We start from the raw sequence: 16,466 nt of genomic DNA on the forward strand, positions 1-16,466 counted from the left end.
CCGCAGCGCCTCCCGAGGCGGTCCCAGTCCCGGTCCCGGCGGCGGTTGCGCAGGCGCCTCCGGGCCGAGAGTTTGGGACGCGTCGGAAAGTTGGGTCTGGGTGTGCCGCCTGCTGTCGCCGCCACCATGTCGGGCTCCTCCAATGTGGCGGCCATGAAGAAGGTGGTGCAGCAGCTGCGCCTGGAGGCCAGCGTGACTCGCGTCAAGGTGAGCAGCGGGCCCGGGGCGGCCGCGCCGCCATTACCGCTGGGGGCCGCGCCCCACGGCGCCCCTCGGAGGTGGCCGGGCCGAGCCGAGCCGCGGGGCAGGGCGAGCGGGGCAGGGCGGGGCCGGGCCGGGCCGGGCCGACGGCTCCCGGCGCCCCGACGACCCTTCCCGGCGGCGGCGCGTCGTCCCGCGCCCCGGCCGTGGCACCGGAGGCCGACCCGCGCCCCGGAGCCGCACCGGCCCGGGGGCGGCCGCGTCCCTTCCTTTCGCCCGCCCCACCCTCCCGCTTCCCCCGGGCCGGCGGGGGCTGCGCTCCGGCCCGAGCGCTGCCCCGAGCGGGACGGCCGCGCCCCGCTCTCCCCTCTCATTTTCGTGCGCTGGGAGCGTCCTGCTGCCCGAGGCGGGGTAGCAACAGGTTGCTTGGCTGGCGCCTCGGCCCTGCGCTGGAAAATGGAGGCTCCGCTGCCAGGCGTGCCGAGGACGTGTCGAGGCGCTCCCTGGCTGCGGCTGGGCCTTGTCTCGTTGGAGGCACTCCGAGAAAACAGTCAGTCTTTGTGCGTTTAGCAAAGCGCTCCTCGAGACGTAGCGCTTCTTTCACGTTTCATACCTAGAGGCTTTTTAACATTAATTTTTCAAATAATCTCTATAATTTACTGACTGACTAACCAGAAGACGATTGCTTGACATCTGCTTAGGGTGTACTGCTGAATCACTTAACAGCGTTGTATTTCTTGATGCAATTACATCCCCTGCGAAGTATGATCAGTGAGTTTTAACACCAGCTCTTCCTACGCCCAGGTTTCCCAGGCTGCTGTGGACCTGAAGCAGTTCTGCCTGCAGAACGCACAGCATGATCCCCTGCTGACAGGAGTATCATCGAGTACAAATCCATTCCGTCCCCAGAAAGTTTGTTCATTTTTGTAATTACGTGGACTACTTAGGTATCTTTCAGTGGTAAGTTCTTAAAGGCTCAAACTTTCTTCTGTCATTAAAAATAGCCTGCTTTAAGTGGGACCGTCTTTGTTTAAAGCATTCCAAAGAGACATCTGACTTGTATGGCTGGTGTTGGTCTGGATCCCCGTTTTGGTCCTTTGCTCCCAGACTGGGAGGGTAACTCTATACCAGACAGATTTTATAAGTGAGTAGTAGTTGGATGTTACAGGGCTCCAACCTGTTTCTGCTACTGTAGCCAAAGTAGTTGGGGGCCAGCTGTTACTGAGCTGCTATCTAGATTAACCTGGCTGTAATGTAGCTTTGCTGCAGTTTCCTTCTATGTTAAAAGCATCATTTCCTTTTTCTCACATAGGATTAGTTGCCTGAAGGGTTATGCAGTGAATGCCAATTGTAGCAGATAAAGCAGATTTTAGTTCTCAGGACTTAGTTTTTAAGCTCTTAAGGAGCACTTCCCAAAGAGGTTAGGTTAGTGATGCTCTCAAAGGAGAGCCCTGTCTGCTACAGAAAATACCCTCTAAGTAAAAAGGAAATTACATAGGCCAAGAATTGTATCAACACCCAAGTTCCCCTAAAATAGGCTACTACACACATTGCAGTTTAAGTAACTAGAAACTGTTAAGTGCTCATTTGTATTTTTATTCTGAAACTTTCTTCAGTTCATTAACACTATTGCTGTCACTATGAAGACAATTGATCTGGCATTACCTGAAAATTCTAGTGATAAGACACAGATCAGGTTTAGATTCACAGAAGTCTTACCAAGACCGAGTCACAGAGTTCTTCTAGAGTAGTTCTTCTAGAGTAGTTCTTAAGTTTCCTTATTATGAATTCTATAAACTGTTCATTTTTAAAAGATAACTTTTCTGAACTGACTTGTGTTCCTAGTATTGTTGCTCCAGTTTTAAGCAGTAATTCATAGGGCAGAACAGGGTTAATATTTTTCTTAATTATTGCCCTTAAATGCCTTTTCTGATGAAGGAATTGAGCACTTCTTTTTGCTTATAGCTACAGGTAAAAGGCATCAGAATAGCAATTTAAACTACTTGCATGGAACAGGTTTTTTTTCTCCCTTTCACCTCTTGCAAGCACTTCCTCAAAACAGTGAATTTCTTGTAATCCTGGTGTTTATGAGATGAGCCAATAGAGTTGACACTTGCACAGTCTGCACCAACTCTGTAGAGTGAAGAGGAAGTGTGATTTGTTAAGTTACCCAGACTCCCCCTGCTTTTGAAAGGTGAAGTAGATGCTCAATATTTCCATAGTCATCAAGTGACCAGAAACAACTTACTCTGCCCTTCTTTATAGATTTGGCTTCCAGGAGATGCAGCATGCCGGTTGTTTTGTACCAGCTTTGATCATCTTCTTGTACCCCCGGGGGATGGCTTCATGGTTTTGAAAAGCTTATTTTATAATTTGTTCTATTAAACAGCTGTAGAAAAAAGGAATTTTTTTAAGTAGCTGTCTATGAATATTCTTAATCGTAGGATTGCTTGTTATCTCTCTAACCACCTCATTTTGTTTCTTTTTCAGATCTTTTAGCATCTTTTCCTAGTTGCTGATGTCTGTTGAGGCAGAGTGCCTCAAGGAATGGCCTGGTTTGAAGTCTGTACAAAAGCTTAGCTTTCATGTGCCAAATCTAACTGTAAAATTGCTACTGTGTCAAACCTCTTACCATCTACCTCTCCAAAAGAACTGTATGCTAGTTACAATAATTCTGTTCATGAGGGAATCAGTTTTATATACCAAGCAAAAAATAAAGATGTTTTGACTTAGTTTTGTGTTGAAGTTGATCTAAGAAGTTGGGATATGTTGACACCTCATCAGCTACTGCATTATTTTTCAGCAGCTGAAGATCTTAGGTGTTCTGTGGTGCTACAAGTGTGCCTTGGGCTGATACTCTTAAAGAAAGAGGCTTCATCACTAGTATGTTTAGAAGCATAGCAGAACAGGGAAAAACAGGTTTTGGCTCTTCTTTTATGATTCAACTACACAACTACAGCTACCTTTCGTAAAAGAGCAATTTGAGTCACTGGTGTACTTTTAGCCCCTTTATGTTAATACTAAAAAGCACTATTTCGGTACACAATGGAAAGAAAGTAATCCAAAAGAAAATGAATGTGCAAATTTAAGCCAGAACAAAAGGACATTCCTTCCACAGGTAGTACCAACTCAATTATAGTTATCACAACTGAAAAAACCATAAAGATTCTGATGGAGAAAATCCTTCTCAGAGACCACACCTGTTCTGCTGAACTTTATTTACTTCTTGGAAGCTGGCCTTATGATTTAACTGGGCAGGATACTGGTGTGTTTTTTTGTTTATTTGTTTTTGTTTTTTTTAAACTAAAACTGTTAGAGGTTTAAAATATTTATTTCTTACCTGATTAAAATGCAGAATGACTCTGTTTAGGTGCTTAACAGGGAAGAAAATAAGCTGTATATGTGAAAATATTTTATTTTGAAAATATTTTAACGCTGTCTTCAGTAAACTATTTACAGTACAGCAGCGGTCATAGCAAAGCTTCAATGATAACATTTAATACAGCCTTCTCTAACATTACAATAGATCTTCCTACTAAACTCTTTGTCATGTTGGATTTAGCTACAACCATAGAAATAAAAAGAAAGTTTCTACAGGAACAGTTCATATTTTGTCTTTCTGCAGCCAGATACTGTTCAGTGTTATTACTGGTTGAATTTCAGATGATCCATAGTTCAAAGATACTGTCATATTTCTGGTTGTGAGCAATTGGCAAGTAACTGTACATTACAAGTGAAATTTTCTTCTACTTGTGTCCATTTCTCGACGCTGAAATTTAAGAAAAGTTATTAACAGCAAATTCATATAACGGTATACAAAGATGACAACTCAAGCTTACACTAATGCAGTGAAATGTACTACAGAGCAACTGAGTTATTATAGTCAGCTTTTCAAGACAAACAAGGGAGAAACATTAGTTCAGTTGTTTAGAAGAGTATTTACAGACAGCAGGCACAGTGTCAAACAAACAATATTATACACATCACAGCCTACGTCATAAATACTAGATTTTTTTCTTCTGATATAGCTCGAATACCATGGAATTGCAGTTGATAGGTAGAGTGACTACCAATGTTATTAATTGGTAACGTAGAGTAACGTGCACTTCACCTGAAGGTGTGATGAAGTCAGCATTAATACTGAATGGAAAGTAAGAATTAACATTTGAGGAAATAGCTTAATTGTTTTTACATTCCAGTTTTTATCTTGACCTTATAAAAATGTTCTTAGTCAAGCTTACTAGGCTTCCAATAATAAATCATACCAAGAGAGCATTTATCAGTTTTGCTTACAATTGGTATACGTTCAAAACCTTACACAGTACAAATAGTCATGATATACTGACACTCATCACCCTTGCTATATAGCAGAATGTTTCTACTTTACTTCTTTGACAAAAAAATAGCTCTCAGTGTTTCACTTAGGCATTTCTGTTTTGAGGACTGCACTTGAAGTGCTTTTCTAGGTTGAGATGTGTGGTTACATTTCATGTCAGATGTATTCTGTGTTCCCCAGCAGACTTAGTATAACTCAGACATACCTTATGAATCCATTCGTATTCTCCAAATTTGGAATCAAAGGTTCCCTTCTGAAGAGACCTCAATTTTAATGTAAAACGTGGCCCAAGTTCTTGAATTCCCACTTTCTTTTCACTCTTGAATATATACCTTGAGGAGAAAAAAAAAGATTAGTTGTTAAGTTACGTGAACAATCTCTCTCATTCATGAGTTTTGGGTCAAGAAGTTACCTGTGGAATCTGAAAAAGATGTAGTCTCGCTGGTTGTGAAATGTAGCTACTTGTCTTCCAATGAATTGAGGATCATGTGGGAAGAGAGAAGCAAACATGCGACCAATAGAATGGCCCAGTCGTGTTGTAAAATTATTCAGGATTACTTCAGGTACATGTTCTGTGGGTTGTTTCCCCTTTCTCTGGAGTGAAAGAAAGCAAATATTAGATGGTATGCAAAATTATTTTAATGTATTATCAAAGATAAGATTGAAATAAAATAGAGTGTAGACAACCAAGGCCTGATTTGGGCTGACATGCCTAATTGTTTTTTGAAAAAATTTATACTAAGTTTGTAAGTAAGTAAAGCAGAAGGTGCTAATGTAAGGATCTTTGGTTTAATGGTACAAACTTAATGAAAAAGCACAAAAACAGTTTTGTATTTCCTCTCTGCTGCACTAATTTTCATTCCTGGCAGCACCCACTACAGCAAAGAATCAAGAGGCTGAAAATCATTCCAGGCATAGCAAGGAGAAATATATGGAACAGCCTTTAATAAAAATAGATGACATTTTAAAAACTACTTAATAAAACACATTATACTACAAGTTATCTTTGGCTAAGTAAGCAATACTTACTGCAGAACAGGTGACAAGGCTGTAAGATAAGAAAAACTAGGTTTTATTCAAGACTGAGAACTGCATTTACTGAAATCTTGTATAGCACTTATTTTATATACCCTGTTGTGAATGTACTATACAGGGTACATGTATCCTGTATTAAAGTTAGATGATATGGTTATGAAAATACTTGGCAGGCAGTCAAATTCAGTGGGTAACTATGAAACTTGAAATACACCACTTATGGAAGTAGACTATTATGGTCTTTAGCCTCCTGCTGGTTATGAAAAAGCATCTGTGCATGATCACATGAACCTTACAGAAGCACAACTAGTTTGGGCAGCTCAAGTAAACGAAAAATAGTTATTGATAAACCAGAGTACACTTTTTTTTTTTTTTTTTTTTTTTTTTTTAAGTTTTTGTTGGAGTCTCACCTTTATTTCTTTACGCAGACGGACACTGCTCATTCTAAAATGAGCAGTTGGACCATCAGGAAGATGACTTAAAACAAGCCCATCTGTTCACAGTGTTAAAAAAGAAAAAGTTTGTAAAATTTGAAATGTAATTTACGGAGAAGCATGTTCTATTAAATGGTATCACATTATATCCGCTAGCTATGCCTAATTTACAAGGTTTAGTTATATTTTCCAAGATACATTCAGAAACTAGTTAGCTAGTGTTCAAACAGATCCATTAAGGTTTGTTTCAATAGCTAACCTGTTATATTGTCATCTTTTCAGTACTTATCAGGTCAGCAAAACTAAATGAAACTTTCTGTTCAGGAAGGGAAGCTAAGCTTACTGAAACAAACAAAAAAACCCACACCATAATTTCTTTAATAATTTCAAGTGCCATTAACCATCAGATACTTCAGTTGGCACAGTGATTTTTAACTCTAGCCTATAAACAGCACAGTGGAGAAAAAAAATCCAGAATAAAGGAGATCTTAAGACACACAGAAAAAAAAAAAGTTTTCCCATAGCCTAGATCTAATACTACATTTATTTTAGTATATACACAAAGGATACTTGGTATTTTGCGATCTTCATTAATGACGATTAGATCTGTGAAGTCCCTTGCAATACACTGTGGAATAATTCTTTTCAAAGCCAATCCTCTGCGATAGTAGACATGTGAGTTAGGTATAACAGTGGACAACTGTTCACAGAATCTCACTGTTCTCTGTAAAGCAGATGAGTTAAATCTCAATGTGGTAAATACAGCAACAAATCAAAATACAAGGTGGGACAGAGGTCTGCTCATTCTGACTGCTCTCCTTGATGCAAACAGAGATACTGGAAATAAAAAGCCATCAACAGGCTACCAAATTGTTTCATTCAGTTGCTGGAAAACTAATTTATTGGCAGTAACTGCAATACACTAGGGACAGCTTTTTTGGAATAGATTATTTTCTTTTCATAGTAAAGTGGGAAAATTAAAAAATCATAACCCCTAAACTCGTTATTTTTTAAGGATCTTGTTTTACAAGAAGTTGTTAGTATTTCAGTAGAAATATTGCCTCATATACTATACATACATCTGAGCTTCCAGACAACGTGTTAGAGATACACAGCTTCTTATTTTTAAAATCACTTTCTAATGGTTTTCACAAAGCATCAGAAATCTTCCGAATTAGGTAATGCACACCACCCCATACAAGAACGTATACTTGAGCTTTTTAATGAAACAAGCAGTGCTAAAGAAGCTAATGGACTGTATACACATAAAGTTTCCCAAGAGTCACTAAATTAAAAACCACAGCAAAAAAAAAAAAAAAACAAGAAAATATTATTTTAAGTTTTGTAGTTTTTCCTACATAAGATTGTATGTAGTCATTATGGACTTGCACATTACATTAAACTTGGAGATCAGAAGTTTTAGTTAGATTAAGCCCATCTTGAATGGTGCTAGAACCCAAGGGACACTTCCTGACCAAAAAGAATCTAACAATTTAGCAGAAAGTATCTCCTGCTCATCAAGTTTCCTTTCCTTTGTCTCTACTGAGAGCATACAAAGAAGTTGTGTTTTTTGAAGTCATTTCTATACTAAAAATGTAATTAATTAATCACATGAAAACAGTGCAACTGATGGCCCGGAACAATCCAAGCATGGCATACACACCCCACGAGGTCTGTCTGACGTTGTAATAAGAATCTTTGGAACTGTTTGTCTGTTGAAATATGGTGCAAATTCATCAGTCGCTATATCGAAAGCAACCTAGAAGAAAAGTAGTCTTGTCACATATTAAATAACTGAAGAACAGTTATTCAATCTGATCTAATTTGATGAAATGAAATTTAACAGGAAAAATCCCAGTTCACAAGCTCTGTCCTATAACTATTAATGTGATTTTTGCATTTTAAAGAGTCTAGATTAAAGAAAACTGACAGGTTTTGCCATCAATAGCTGTAACGTAAAGGACAATTATTTAAGATAAATAATAATAATAAAAAAAAAGGACATCGTGTCTTGATGAATCCAGCACATGAAAAGTAAACCATTAACATCTTAACAGAAAAGTCAAGAATAACGAATTTTATCTACACATTTTAAGGCTCTTCTTTGGGGGAAAAAAAGAAGAAAAAAAAAACAACAGCAAAAATGATTAACAGCGTCTGCAAAAATTGAAAAGTTACCTCTTCATCATTGAGATCTACAGTTGTTTCATCATAAATTCTCTGATTTTCAATGGTCTTTGGAATGGCTTTTGGAGGTGCCTAAAATAAACGTAATTTTATTAATGTAACACACATCATTATAGACCATATTGCAAAAGCTACCATGAGACCGTGCTACCAGAAGCTCTGTGTGCAACAGGAACACGCTGTCTTCGTGCCCACAACTGAACGACAGCCAGGATGTAACAATGCTCGCCCCTCTACTCACGCGGCTGTTGTAGAACCGTAACACGGGAGCTCACAACTTCCAGCCAACAATCTGCCTTTACAGTAGGTTAGGAAGAGAAGCCAATAAGCGACAAGCAGACAACCAGTGTGCGCAGGGTTTGGGCAGGCTGCGTGACAGCAGCTCAGCGAGGCAACGGATGAGAGCACGCCGCAACGATGCCCGAACTGACACCGCGGCCGGGCGCTGACGTCCACGGCCCAAGCAGGGCTCCGCCAAGGCCGTGCCCCACAGGCCCTCACCTTGTCCCCGAGGGCTTCTCGCTCCTTCCTCCTCTTCTTCTTGAGCGCCAGCTTCTCCTGAAAGGAGAGGGAGAGCCGTCAGCCGTCAGTCCGGTGCCGCCCACCCCCCGCTCACGGCGCCGCGCCGGCCCGCGCCCACCTTCCTCTGCTGCTGTTTCCAGCGAAGGAACATGAAGTGCCGCCGCTGCTTGTTCTTGATCTCAGACACGCTGAAGGTCGGCGGGAAGAGAACTCGCTCCGGGGCCGCTGGCTCCACATCCTGCCCCGCCGGACCCGAGCCCGGACCCGAGCCCGAGCCCATCCCCGCACCGCCTCCCGCCATGCCGCGCTGCGCCTCGGCCCGCTCTCGGCCCCGCCCCTCGGCCGGGCAGCGCGCTCGGCGCATGCGCCGCCGGAAGGAAGACGGGAACTTCCGGTGCGCACGCGCACTGAGCGTGGCGTTCGGCGGGCTGGGCTCGAAACGAGCTGGGGGTGGTCGTAGGGTGGGTTAAGTTCCGACCGCCTGCGATGGGCGGGGCTGCCACCATCGAGATCTGGCTGCCCGGCACCCTGTCAGCTTGGCTCCGAGCACATCTGGAGATGGGGCACCCACAGCTCCTCTGGGCAGCTGTGCCATTGCCTCGCCATCCTCTGAGATGAATTTCTCCTTATACCTAACCTAAATTTCCACTCTTTTAGTTTTAGCCATTCCCACTTGTCCGATCGCTACTAGGCTGGGTTAACGTCGGTCTCCCTCCTGCTAATGAGCTCCCTTTAAGTACGGGAAGATTGCAATGAGATTTCCCCAGAGCCTTCTTCAGGCTGAACAGGCACAGCTCCCTCAGCCTTTATCTGTCGGAGAGGTGCTCAGCAAGAAAGCAACCTTGTAATAAGATGGGAGATGAGATAACTTATTGCCAGTTACAGTGTAACTCGTAATCAGACTTAACAAAATGAAAATGGAAAGCTCTCAACAAACATGACACAGTGATGGGTGTTACAGGCATTTGCTTGCAGAGCTGGAATAAGTTAGTTCGTTGGGAGCATCTACTTGAAACAGAATTTTTTTCACAGAGCCACAGGATGCTTTGAGTTGGAAGGGATGTTAAAGATCTTATAGCCCAACCTTCCATCAGACACAAGGACACCTCCCGCTCAGAGCCCTGGCCAGCCTGACTTCAAACACAGTGGCAGGCTATCATCTGCAGCTTTGCTGGGCAGCCTGTTCCTGGGCTTTTGATAGTAACTTGACTGCAAATTACTTTTATTCAATTAAAAGCTGTTAAAATTTATGTTAAAATGAAACAGGAGACTCCTTGCAAGTAATCACAGATGAAATACATATAAAGTTGGAAATGCAGATCTCTGTTTGTAATGTGATTTTTCAGCTTAAGTACTGCTCCTCAGTAGGACTGATTAGTTCCATTTGTTACTAGAATTGTCTCAAAACATGGGTATGTCTACTGCTTTTATATACAAATAATATCTTGCATTTTAGATTTCTTTTCATAGAGAAGTGAAAAAGAAACGTATTAACACTATTGCATGAAGTTAATGGAAAAAGACCTGGAAAAAACTGAACTGGACAAAACATCAAATCTGCTTCTCTTGCTGTGTAAAGTAATTATACTGTGTAACTCAGCTTGTTTCATTGAGGTTCTTTCTAATTAACACAGGAGTTGATGAAAGATCAAAGGTCTCATTACACACGGACCCATTTTTTATGGCCTCACTGCCATTTTTGTTAAAAAAAAAAAAATTAGCTATGCCTTAAGGTTAAGTAGTTTCCATGGTAATTAAGGTTTGGAGGATTTAGTTGGGAATATACTAAGGACTGTCTGTAATTTTATCTCATCAGCTGATTCAAATATTAGAGATTGCAAGTGTGCCTCTAAAAAAATCATTAATAGAGATTTTTAATTACTGCTGTTAGTAGAGTTTTGCAGGGAATTCTGAGCTATTTGTAGTTTCAGATTCAACTGGAATCATTACCTGTATGTCATGACTCTGGGAAGCTCAGTGGCTGCTTATATGTGGACAAAAACACACTCTCTTTCCTAGCACAGGGAAGACAACTTCTTAATATTATTCATAGGCTTCCAAGGACTCACAGGAACAAAATAATGATACACAATGATACAGGAACTTCCTAGGGCAAAGCAGGGGCAGTAGAAAGACACCAGAAACATACTGTGGTCCTGGTAAAGTAAGATCACAAGGTACAATTCGAATTTCAAGAGAAAGCCGAAGTAATGAATGCAAGCATGCTGTTAATTTCTTCATAGAGCGCCAGCTTTCAAGTTTTACCAGAATATTCTTTATTTGGAGCAAACCTTTCTGTAAATTACCACTGATTGAGTTGCGGTAGTGGAAGCATCATTTTGATTTGTATCTTGCTATTTTTTCTCTTGTTGGTTTTTTTTTATTATTATTATTTATTCCTAATTTCATTAGCTGAACATAGACAGGATGTATTACTTTTCTTCAAGATTCACTTTACTGAAAAAAGTGCCCTAGAAAATGCCGTGCTCTAAACAAAACAGCTGTCTCTGTGTGAACAGAGATATGGCCTACAGGCTTTCTTCCTGCTAAGTGAGAGTAGCTTTCTTTCACAGATAGTTCCAAACTTAAAGTATTCACATATGAGACAAGAGGCAGGACTTTCTAGCCTCTGCAGACAGAGATTCATAATTTTCTTTTCAATGGAACAATCTAGCCACAAACCCTTGGGTTTTTCAAAACTGAGAACTTTCTTAATTCTTCTTATTCAATCTATTGCTGCTGTGCTGACATTCAAAAGATTAAAATGATATCATCACTTTTTGAGAGAAAGCCTGTGTTGTGTTTAGTTCTAGAGAGCCTAGTCTTGTGATATTTGTTACATAGCACCATAGTGTCAAGAATTTCTGCTGCAGAAAATCTCTTGTTCATCCAACAGTGTGTACACATGAAATAAATTTTTAGCCACTCAGCTACTTCCAGACTGCTCCCAGACTTGGGCATACCCAGAACCAAATGGAAACCTTACATAGGGGAGCAAAGTAAAATTACAAGGTATCTATGCAGGAACTGCGTAGGTAGTTTTCTGGATCACCTGTATAGGACTTAGAGGCTTACAGGCTTGCATTCCTTACTGGATCTTGTTTATAGACTTTAATCACTATTTTCAATCACCTAGGGCAATCTCTCTAATGGATAAATGGGGATCCACGCTCAGTGAAGCTACGTATTATCTAACATTTCAGGCTGTACTAATTCCATAACTCAATATGGAAATTAATTATTTTAATGTGCTTTTCCAGGTTATTTTTTCTTTGTAGCATTTGATACTTGCATATTGAGAAGAAGGCATTAGCTTCATCACAGAGGTGGGAAAATGAAACAAGTTTGCCAAAGGAAAATATATCTATATATCTAAGCCCAGAGTGAAACACCCAAAGCTGGATATTTTGAGAATACTTAGTATTGTACATTAAAACCATAGCTACTGTAAGGTTCAAGGAACACTTCACCATGTTCAAGATCATTCTAGCTATCAGATTCTAGAAGACTCAAGTCTGCATGAGGAATGCAGACTGAGTGCCAGTCCCTAAAATTAAAGTCTCTGTGATAGTATAGATGCTTAAGAAGACTAAATGAAATCTTGGTCAATTTTCATCCCTAGCATTCTAGAATTTCTTTGGTCTTCTTGCTTTTTACGGTTTTTATGTTAAAAAGTCTTTGAAGTAAGAAAGAAAACAATGGTAAAAAAGCAAAGACTCCTATAAATAGTAGCTTTATCTGCCAGACTATTGACACACACACCCCTCCTCGAAATAGGTATAATGCAAGAACTTGCTGAGTGTGCACTGGCTCAGGTATTAATGAGGACATGAACTATTTAGGCCTTTTTATGGGTCTGTGATGAGCACCCTTAAAGCCACAGTTCTCTTGGACTTTGTATTGCTGATCATCACACATCGACCCAACAGCCCATCCAACTGCACACCCACCTTATGATCCACTCCATATTTCACAAATTAGTCTCCCACAATGCTCTTGTAGCCTGCTCAAGGTAATGCTCAAGGTAATGCTCAAGGTGTAAACAGCATGCACTGCTCTCTGCTGAGCCAGTCTTCTCATCAAAGGTTTGTCCCTGGTAAAGTCACACTGCACTCGTTGTTTCCAGTCACCTTTGTGTCCTGAAAATGCTTGGAAATGGCTCCTAGGAGTGTTTGCTCCACAATCATCTTGGAGACTGAGGTGAGGCTGACAGACCTGTGGTTCCCTGGATCTTCCCTCTTGCTCATCTTGAAGTTGCAGCAATTTTTTGTGTAACTCTCTTGCTATATCATGTGAAGAGAAGTGATTTGTTACGCATTCCAATGGTGAAACATCTAACATCTCAGAATGTGCAAAAACGTGTGTGTGAGAAGAATTCAAATGTTTGGAAGTCTGAAACAGCAAAAGTTATCTGAAGAAAAATGAAGCAAACCAGAACATTTAAAAATAAGGCATTTTATGTGGTGTGCTTGCAAAAAAAAACTTGTAAATGTATTATTTAAATACTATGAAAATTCCCCTGACTACTGTGTTTAACTGTCCATCTTTAAAGCTCATTAGGGTTTTAAAAAAGATTTAGAAGCTGCTTATGTATGGATTTCAACACAACCTTAAATGTGTAAGTATATCAGACATCAAAATAATTCCTTCCCACAAGACCTATCAAGATGCTATAGCCAGCCATTATTTTAATCTGAGTAGATCAGCCTGATGAATACTGGGTGTTTGATTTCCCGCAAATCTGTCATCATTTCTGGTTAGCTAGTAGATTAAAACTACTAGATAATGCATTAATTATACATAAGCCAAAAAAAAAAAAAAAAGAAAAAAGAAAAAAAAAAGAAAGAAAGAAAAAAGAAAAAAAAAAAGAAAAAGGAAAAGAAAAAGAAAATAGGGGAAAAAAGGCAGTTAATGACAATATTTTGTTGACTTTGTGGGCATGTAGAAAATCGTCTGTTTCTTGGGGGGGGGGACTTGGTCCTTTATGTAGGAATTATTTTTCTATTGTTGGCAATTACACTTAGCTTGGGATACCCTAATAAAATATTCCTCCACATACTGAAGAAGAAAGAGTTTATTACAGTGTGACTCCTTACTAGACAGATAGATTCTGATTTTCTGATATTTTATATAAAGGCATGCTTGTGCTGTATGGTAATATTTTCTCTGTAATAAACAGAGTCAAATATAGCAAATAGTTTTGCTTGTTTCTCTGCTTGTATAGATTACATAGAAATACCTAAGAGTTTTCTCCTTTTCCAAAAATGATGCAAATTGATTTATAGATGTTACTTCAGAGATAATGGGACTATTTTGTAGTGGAGTAGAATACCTCAAGTGAAACTGTTTTTCCCCTTGTAGATTTCTCTTAACTCCATGGTATCAAAAAATATTAGCAACAATTAAGTGTAGTATATTGTATAATTATGCCCCTGCTTTGCTATATTTCAGAGTCTGGCTATCTTGCTGTTAGGCTCTTAGTAGATACTTTACATTTTCAACTGGAAAAAAGACTCAGGAACATTTTCAACTTGGAAGCATTAATAAGAAGCATTTATTAGTTTCAAAATTTATAAGCTAATACATAACAGACAGAAGTCGTCAAGTGGTACATAATAAGGATAGATTCTGCAGTGTTAACAGAATTTTAAGGAAGATAAGCTAATGTGAACAATGTGCAAACTAATACAGTTAATTACAAGCTAATATTTCTAGGAATGAAATATGTAGATCAGTTATCTGATGGAGAACTGTGATATGAAGAATAGCAATACAGACAGGCATTTAAGAGCACATAGAAATGCAGTCCTTGGGTGTACAAATGTGGGAGCACCATCTATGTACTAAGTAAGGATTCTACTGGTGGAACAGCATGTCTTGGTTTGATATCTGTGCAAAAGCTGGCAAACAGGAAGTGGTTAAACAGACATATCTAGAAACTGCCCTTACTGAAGAGACTTTAAAACCCTTATCTCTAGCCCATCTCTGAATCACACAAGAGCTAAAGAATGTGAAATCACCTCAGTAAGGAGAACAGTTGTCATCATAGTAATCTTCAGTTTAGCAGACAAACCTTTTAAAAGATGCAATTTTTGAAAGCTGAGATAAGAGACATTTCTGGATTAAAAAAGGCTTGTGAAGTATTGCTTGTCACGTGAAATCTTTAATCAGAGAAGGTGAATTTTTTTCCAAAGGAAGTGTTGTAGGTCCCCCAGAAATTACGCAGAAATCACTTGAGTTAGTTCTATCACCCACAGTGGGCAAAAGGTCAGGCTGGAGAATCAGTGCTTCCTTCTGGACTACGATGACATGAAAAGCTTATAATGCTATGAAACATCAAAATGGAGCAAAAAAAGAAAGAAACAGACAAACAAAAATCCTTTAAAAAACTACTATAATTTTATAATATCTATCATAATACTCAAACAGTACTTGATAGAGACTGCAGTGAATGGGTTTTTAATAAACAGGCTAAAAAACATTTCTAGCTAGACTACAGTGTCATTTCTTCTTTTCCCTTTTTATTGCTCAATTTTGGTGACTATTCACTAGAAAGGTAGAGTCGCTTTTATTTAAGGCTGACCAGCCCTTCTCCTGTGATAAGATTCTGCTTCCTTTCTTTATTAGCTTATGAAACCTTTTAAGATTGATATTTTCATGCTGGGTTTTCACTTCAAGATAACTATCTGGGAAGCATATTTCTATATTTGGTAGGAATTATAACAAAAAGCAAAATGACTGAGTTTAGTTACAACAATTAGTAAAACAAGGACAATTAGTTCTAAAATATTAAAAAGACTGGGGGAATATATATCAGGAGATATCCCTCTGTTTTAAACTCTCAATGACAGAACATTTTTTCTTACGTGTTGGTAAAATATGAACATGGTTTTGGGCGTTTATAAGTGCTAATCACAAAATAACAAAGGTAATGAACATTGTTAACTAGCAACATGTAATAATCTCAGTGTCAGATAAACTCTTTTTTTCCAGTATGCATATGTAGCTCTTATTAATGTAACTCAAGCTGCACATAATTACTGGTAACAGAAAATCGCTGGCGTTAACCTCCCACTTACAGAACCACACCTTGCCCTCCAGGAAATCCAGCGAGCTTCCCAAGAATGCCCCTAGCTCTGGCCTAGATTTCAGCCTGTTTTATAACATTTTACAGCAGAAGCTTGTCAGATCTAATCCTGACTGATGCACAAGATTTGATTGAACAAAGAAATAAAAGTCATTCTGAAATCTGGTTTTAAGTTACACTTCTTATTACAGTTGTTCCTTTGCTTGGTGTATGTGGTTCAGCAAGTTTGTTGTTCTATCCAGCACGCACAGACTGACACCAAGGTCTGTGGCTATTCAGTTCAGAGATGGAGGGCAGAATAAAAAAACACCATTTCAGTCAAAGCTACCGGACAAGATGACAAGGATGCATTAGCTAAGATAATATTTTCCTTTTTCTATAATTCCAATATGATTATATTTTCTTCTGCTTGGTACAGCTGAATGGCTTTGCTTTTATCTTCTAGGGTTGTGTGCAATTATTAATGAAGAGAAAATGCAACATGGTTCACTTTGATAGGAGAAGGCTTAATGGTTGATTCCTATTCATTTATTTCAGCAGCAGAATAACCATTAGTTTTAAATGCACCTGAAATGTAATTACAACATTCAGTCTGATACCAGGATTGTATCCATCAGCTGGTAAAGCATCTAGGCATGGTCTCTGCGATTCAGTTTCAAATGTA

General features: G+C 39.6%; 2 protein-coding genes across 2 annotated transcripts; one reads left to right on the top strand and one right to left on the bottom strand.

Moving 5' to 3' along the window:
• Window positions 1–28: 28 nt before the first annotated feature.
• GNG5 (G protein subunit gamma 5) lies at window positions 29–2,933 on the top strand. Its single transcript, XM_031600141.2, has 3 exons — window positions 29–207; window positions 1,006–1,161; window positions 2,692–2,933. The coding sequence occupies exons 1-2, from the start codon at window positions 127–129 to the stop codon at window positions 1,129–1,131; spliced, it is 207 nt and encodes a 68-aa protein (XP_031456001.1). The 5' UTR covers window positions 29–126; the 3' UTR covers window positions 1,132–1,161; window positions 2,692–2,933.
• A 665-nt stretch (window positions 2,934–3,598) lies between these two features.
• On the bottom strand, window positions 3,599–9,137 carry RPF1 (ribosome production factor 1 homolog). The gene is made up of 9 exons (XM_031600153.2): window positions 8,834–9,137; window positions 8,695–8,751; window positions 8,185–8,265; window positions 7,670–7,765; window positions 6,577–6,730; window positions 5,983–6,065; window positions 4,950–5,131; window positions 4,743–4,869; window positions 3,599–3,970 (listed from the first exon to the last, which is right to left on the bottom strand). Exons 1-9 carry the CDS (start codon window positions 9,077–9,079, stop codon window positions 3,929–3,931), a joined length of 1,068 nt encoding a protein of 355 aa, XP_031456013.2. The 5' UTR covers window positions 9,080–9,137; the 3' UTR covers window positions 3,599–3,928.
• Between the last annotated feature and the right edge of the window lie 7,329 nt (window positions 9,138–16,466).

This window comes from Phasianus colchicus, chromosome 9, assembly GCF_987193195.1.
Source record: "Phasianus colchicus chromosome 9, bPhaCol1.hap1.1, whole genome shotgun sequence".
NCBI classification, from domain to species: Eukaryota; Metazoa; Chordata; class Aves; order Galliformes; family Phasianidae; genus Phasianus; species Phasianus colchicus.

Bases quoted from the DNA above. Each gene is read 5' to 3' on its own strand.
- GNG5 (XM_031600141.2), top strand. From the start codon at position 127: ATGTCGGGCTCCTCCAATGTGGCGGCCATGAAGAAGGTGGTGCAGCAG. The intron at 208-1,005 runs GTGAGCAGCGGG...TCCTACGCCCAG, and splicing joins CCAGCGTGACTCGCGTCAAG to GTTTCCCAGGCTGCTGTGGA.
- RPF1 (XM_031600153.2), bottom strand. From the start codon at position 9,079: ATGCGCCGAGCGCGCTGCCCGGCCGAGGGGCGGGGCCGAGAGCGGGCC. The intron at 8,266-8,694 runs GTGAGGGCCTGT...CGTTTATTTTAG, and splicing joins GAGAAGCCCTCGGGGACAAG to GCACCTCCAAAAGCCATTCC. The intron at 6,731-7,669 runs GTGTGTATGCCA...TCTGCTTTACAG, and splicing joins CGTCAGACAGACCTCGTGGG to AGAACAGTGAGATTCTGTGA.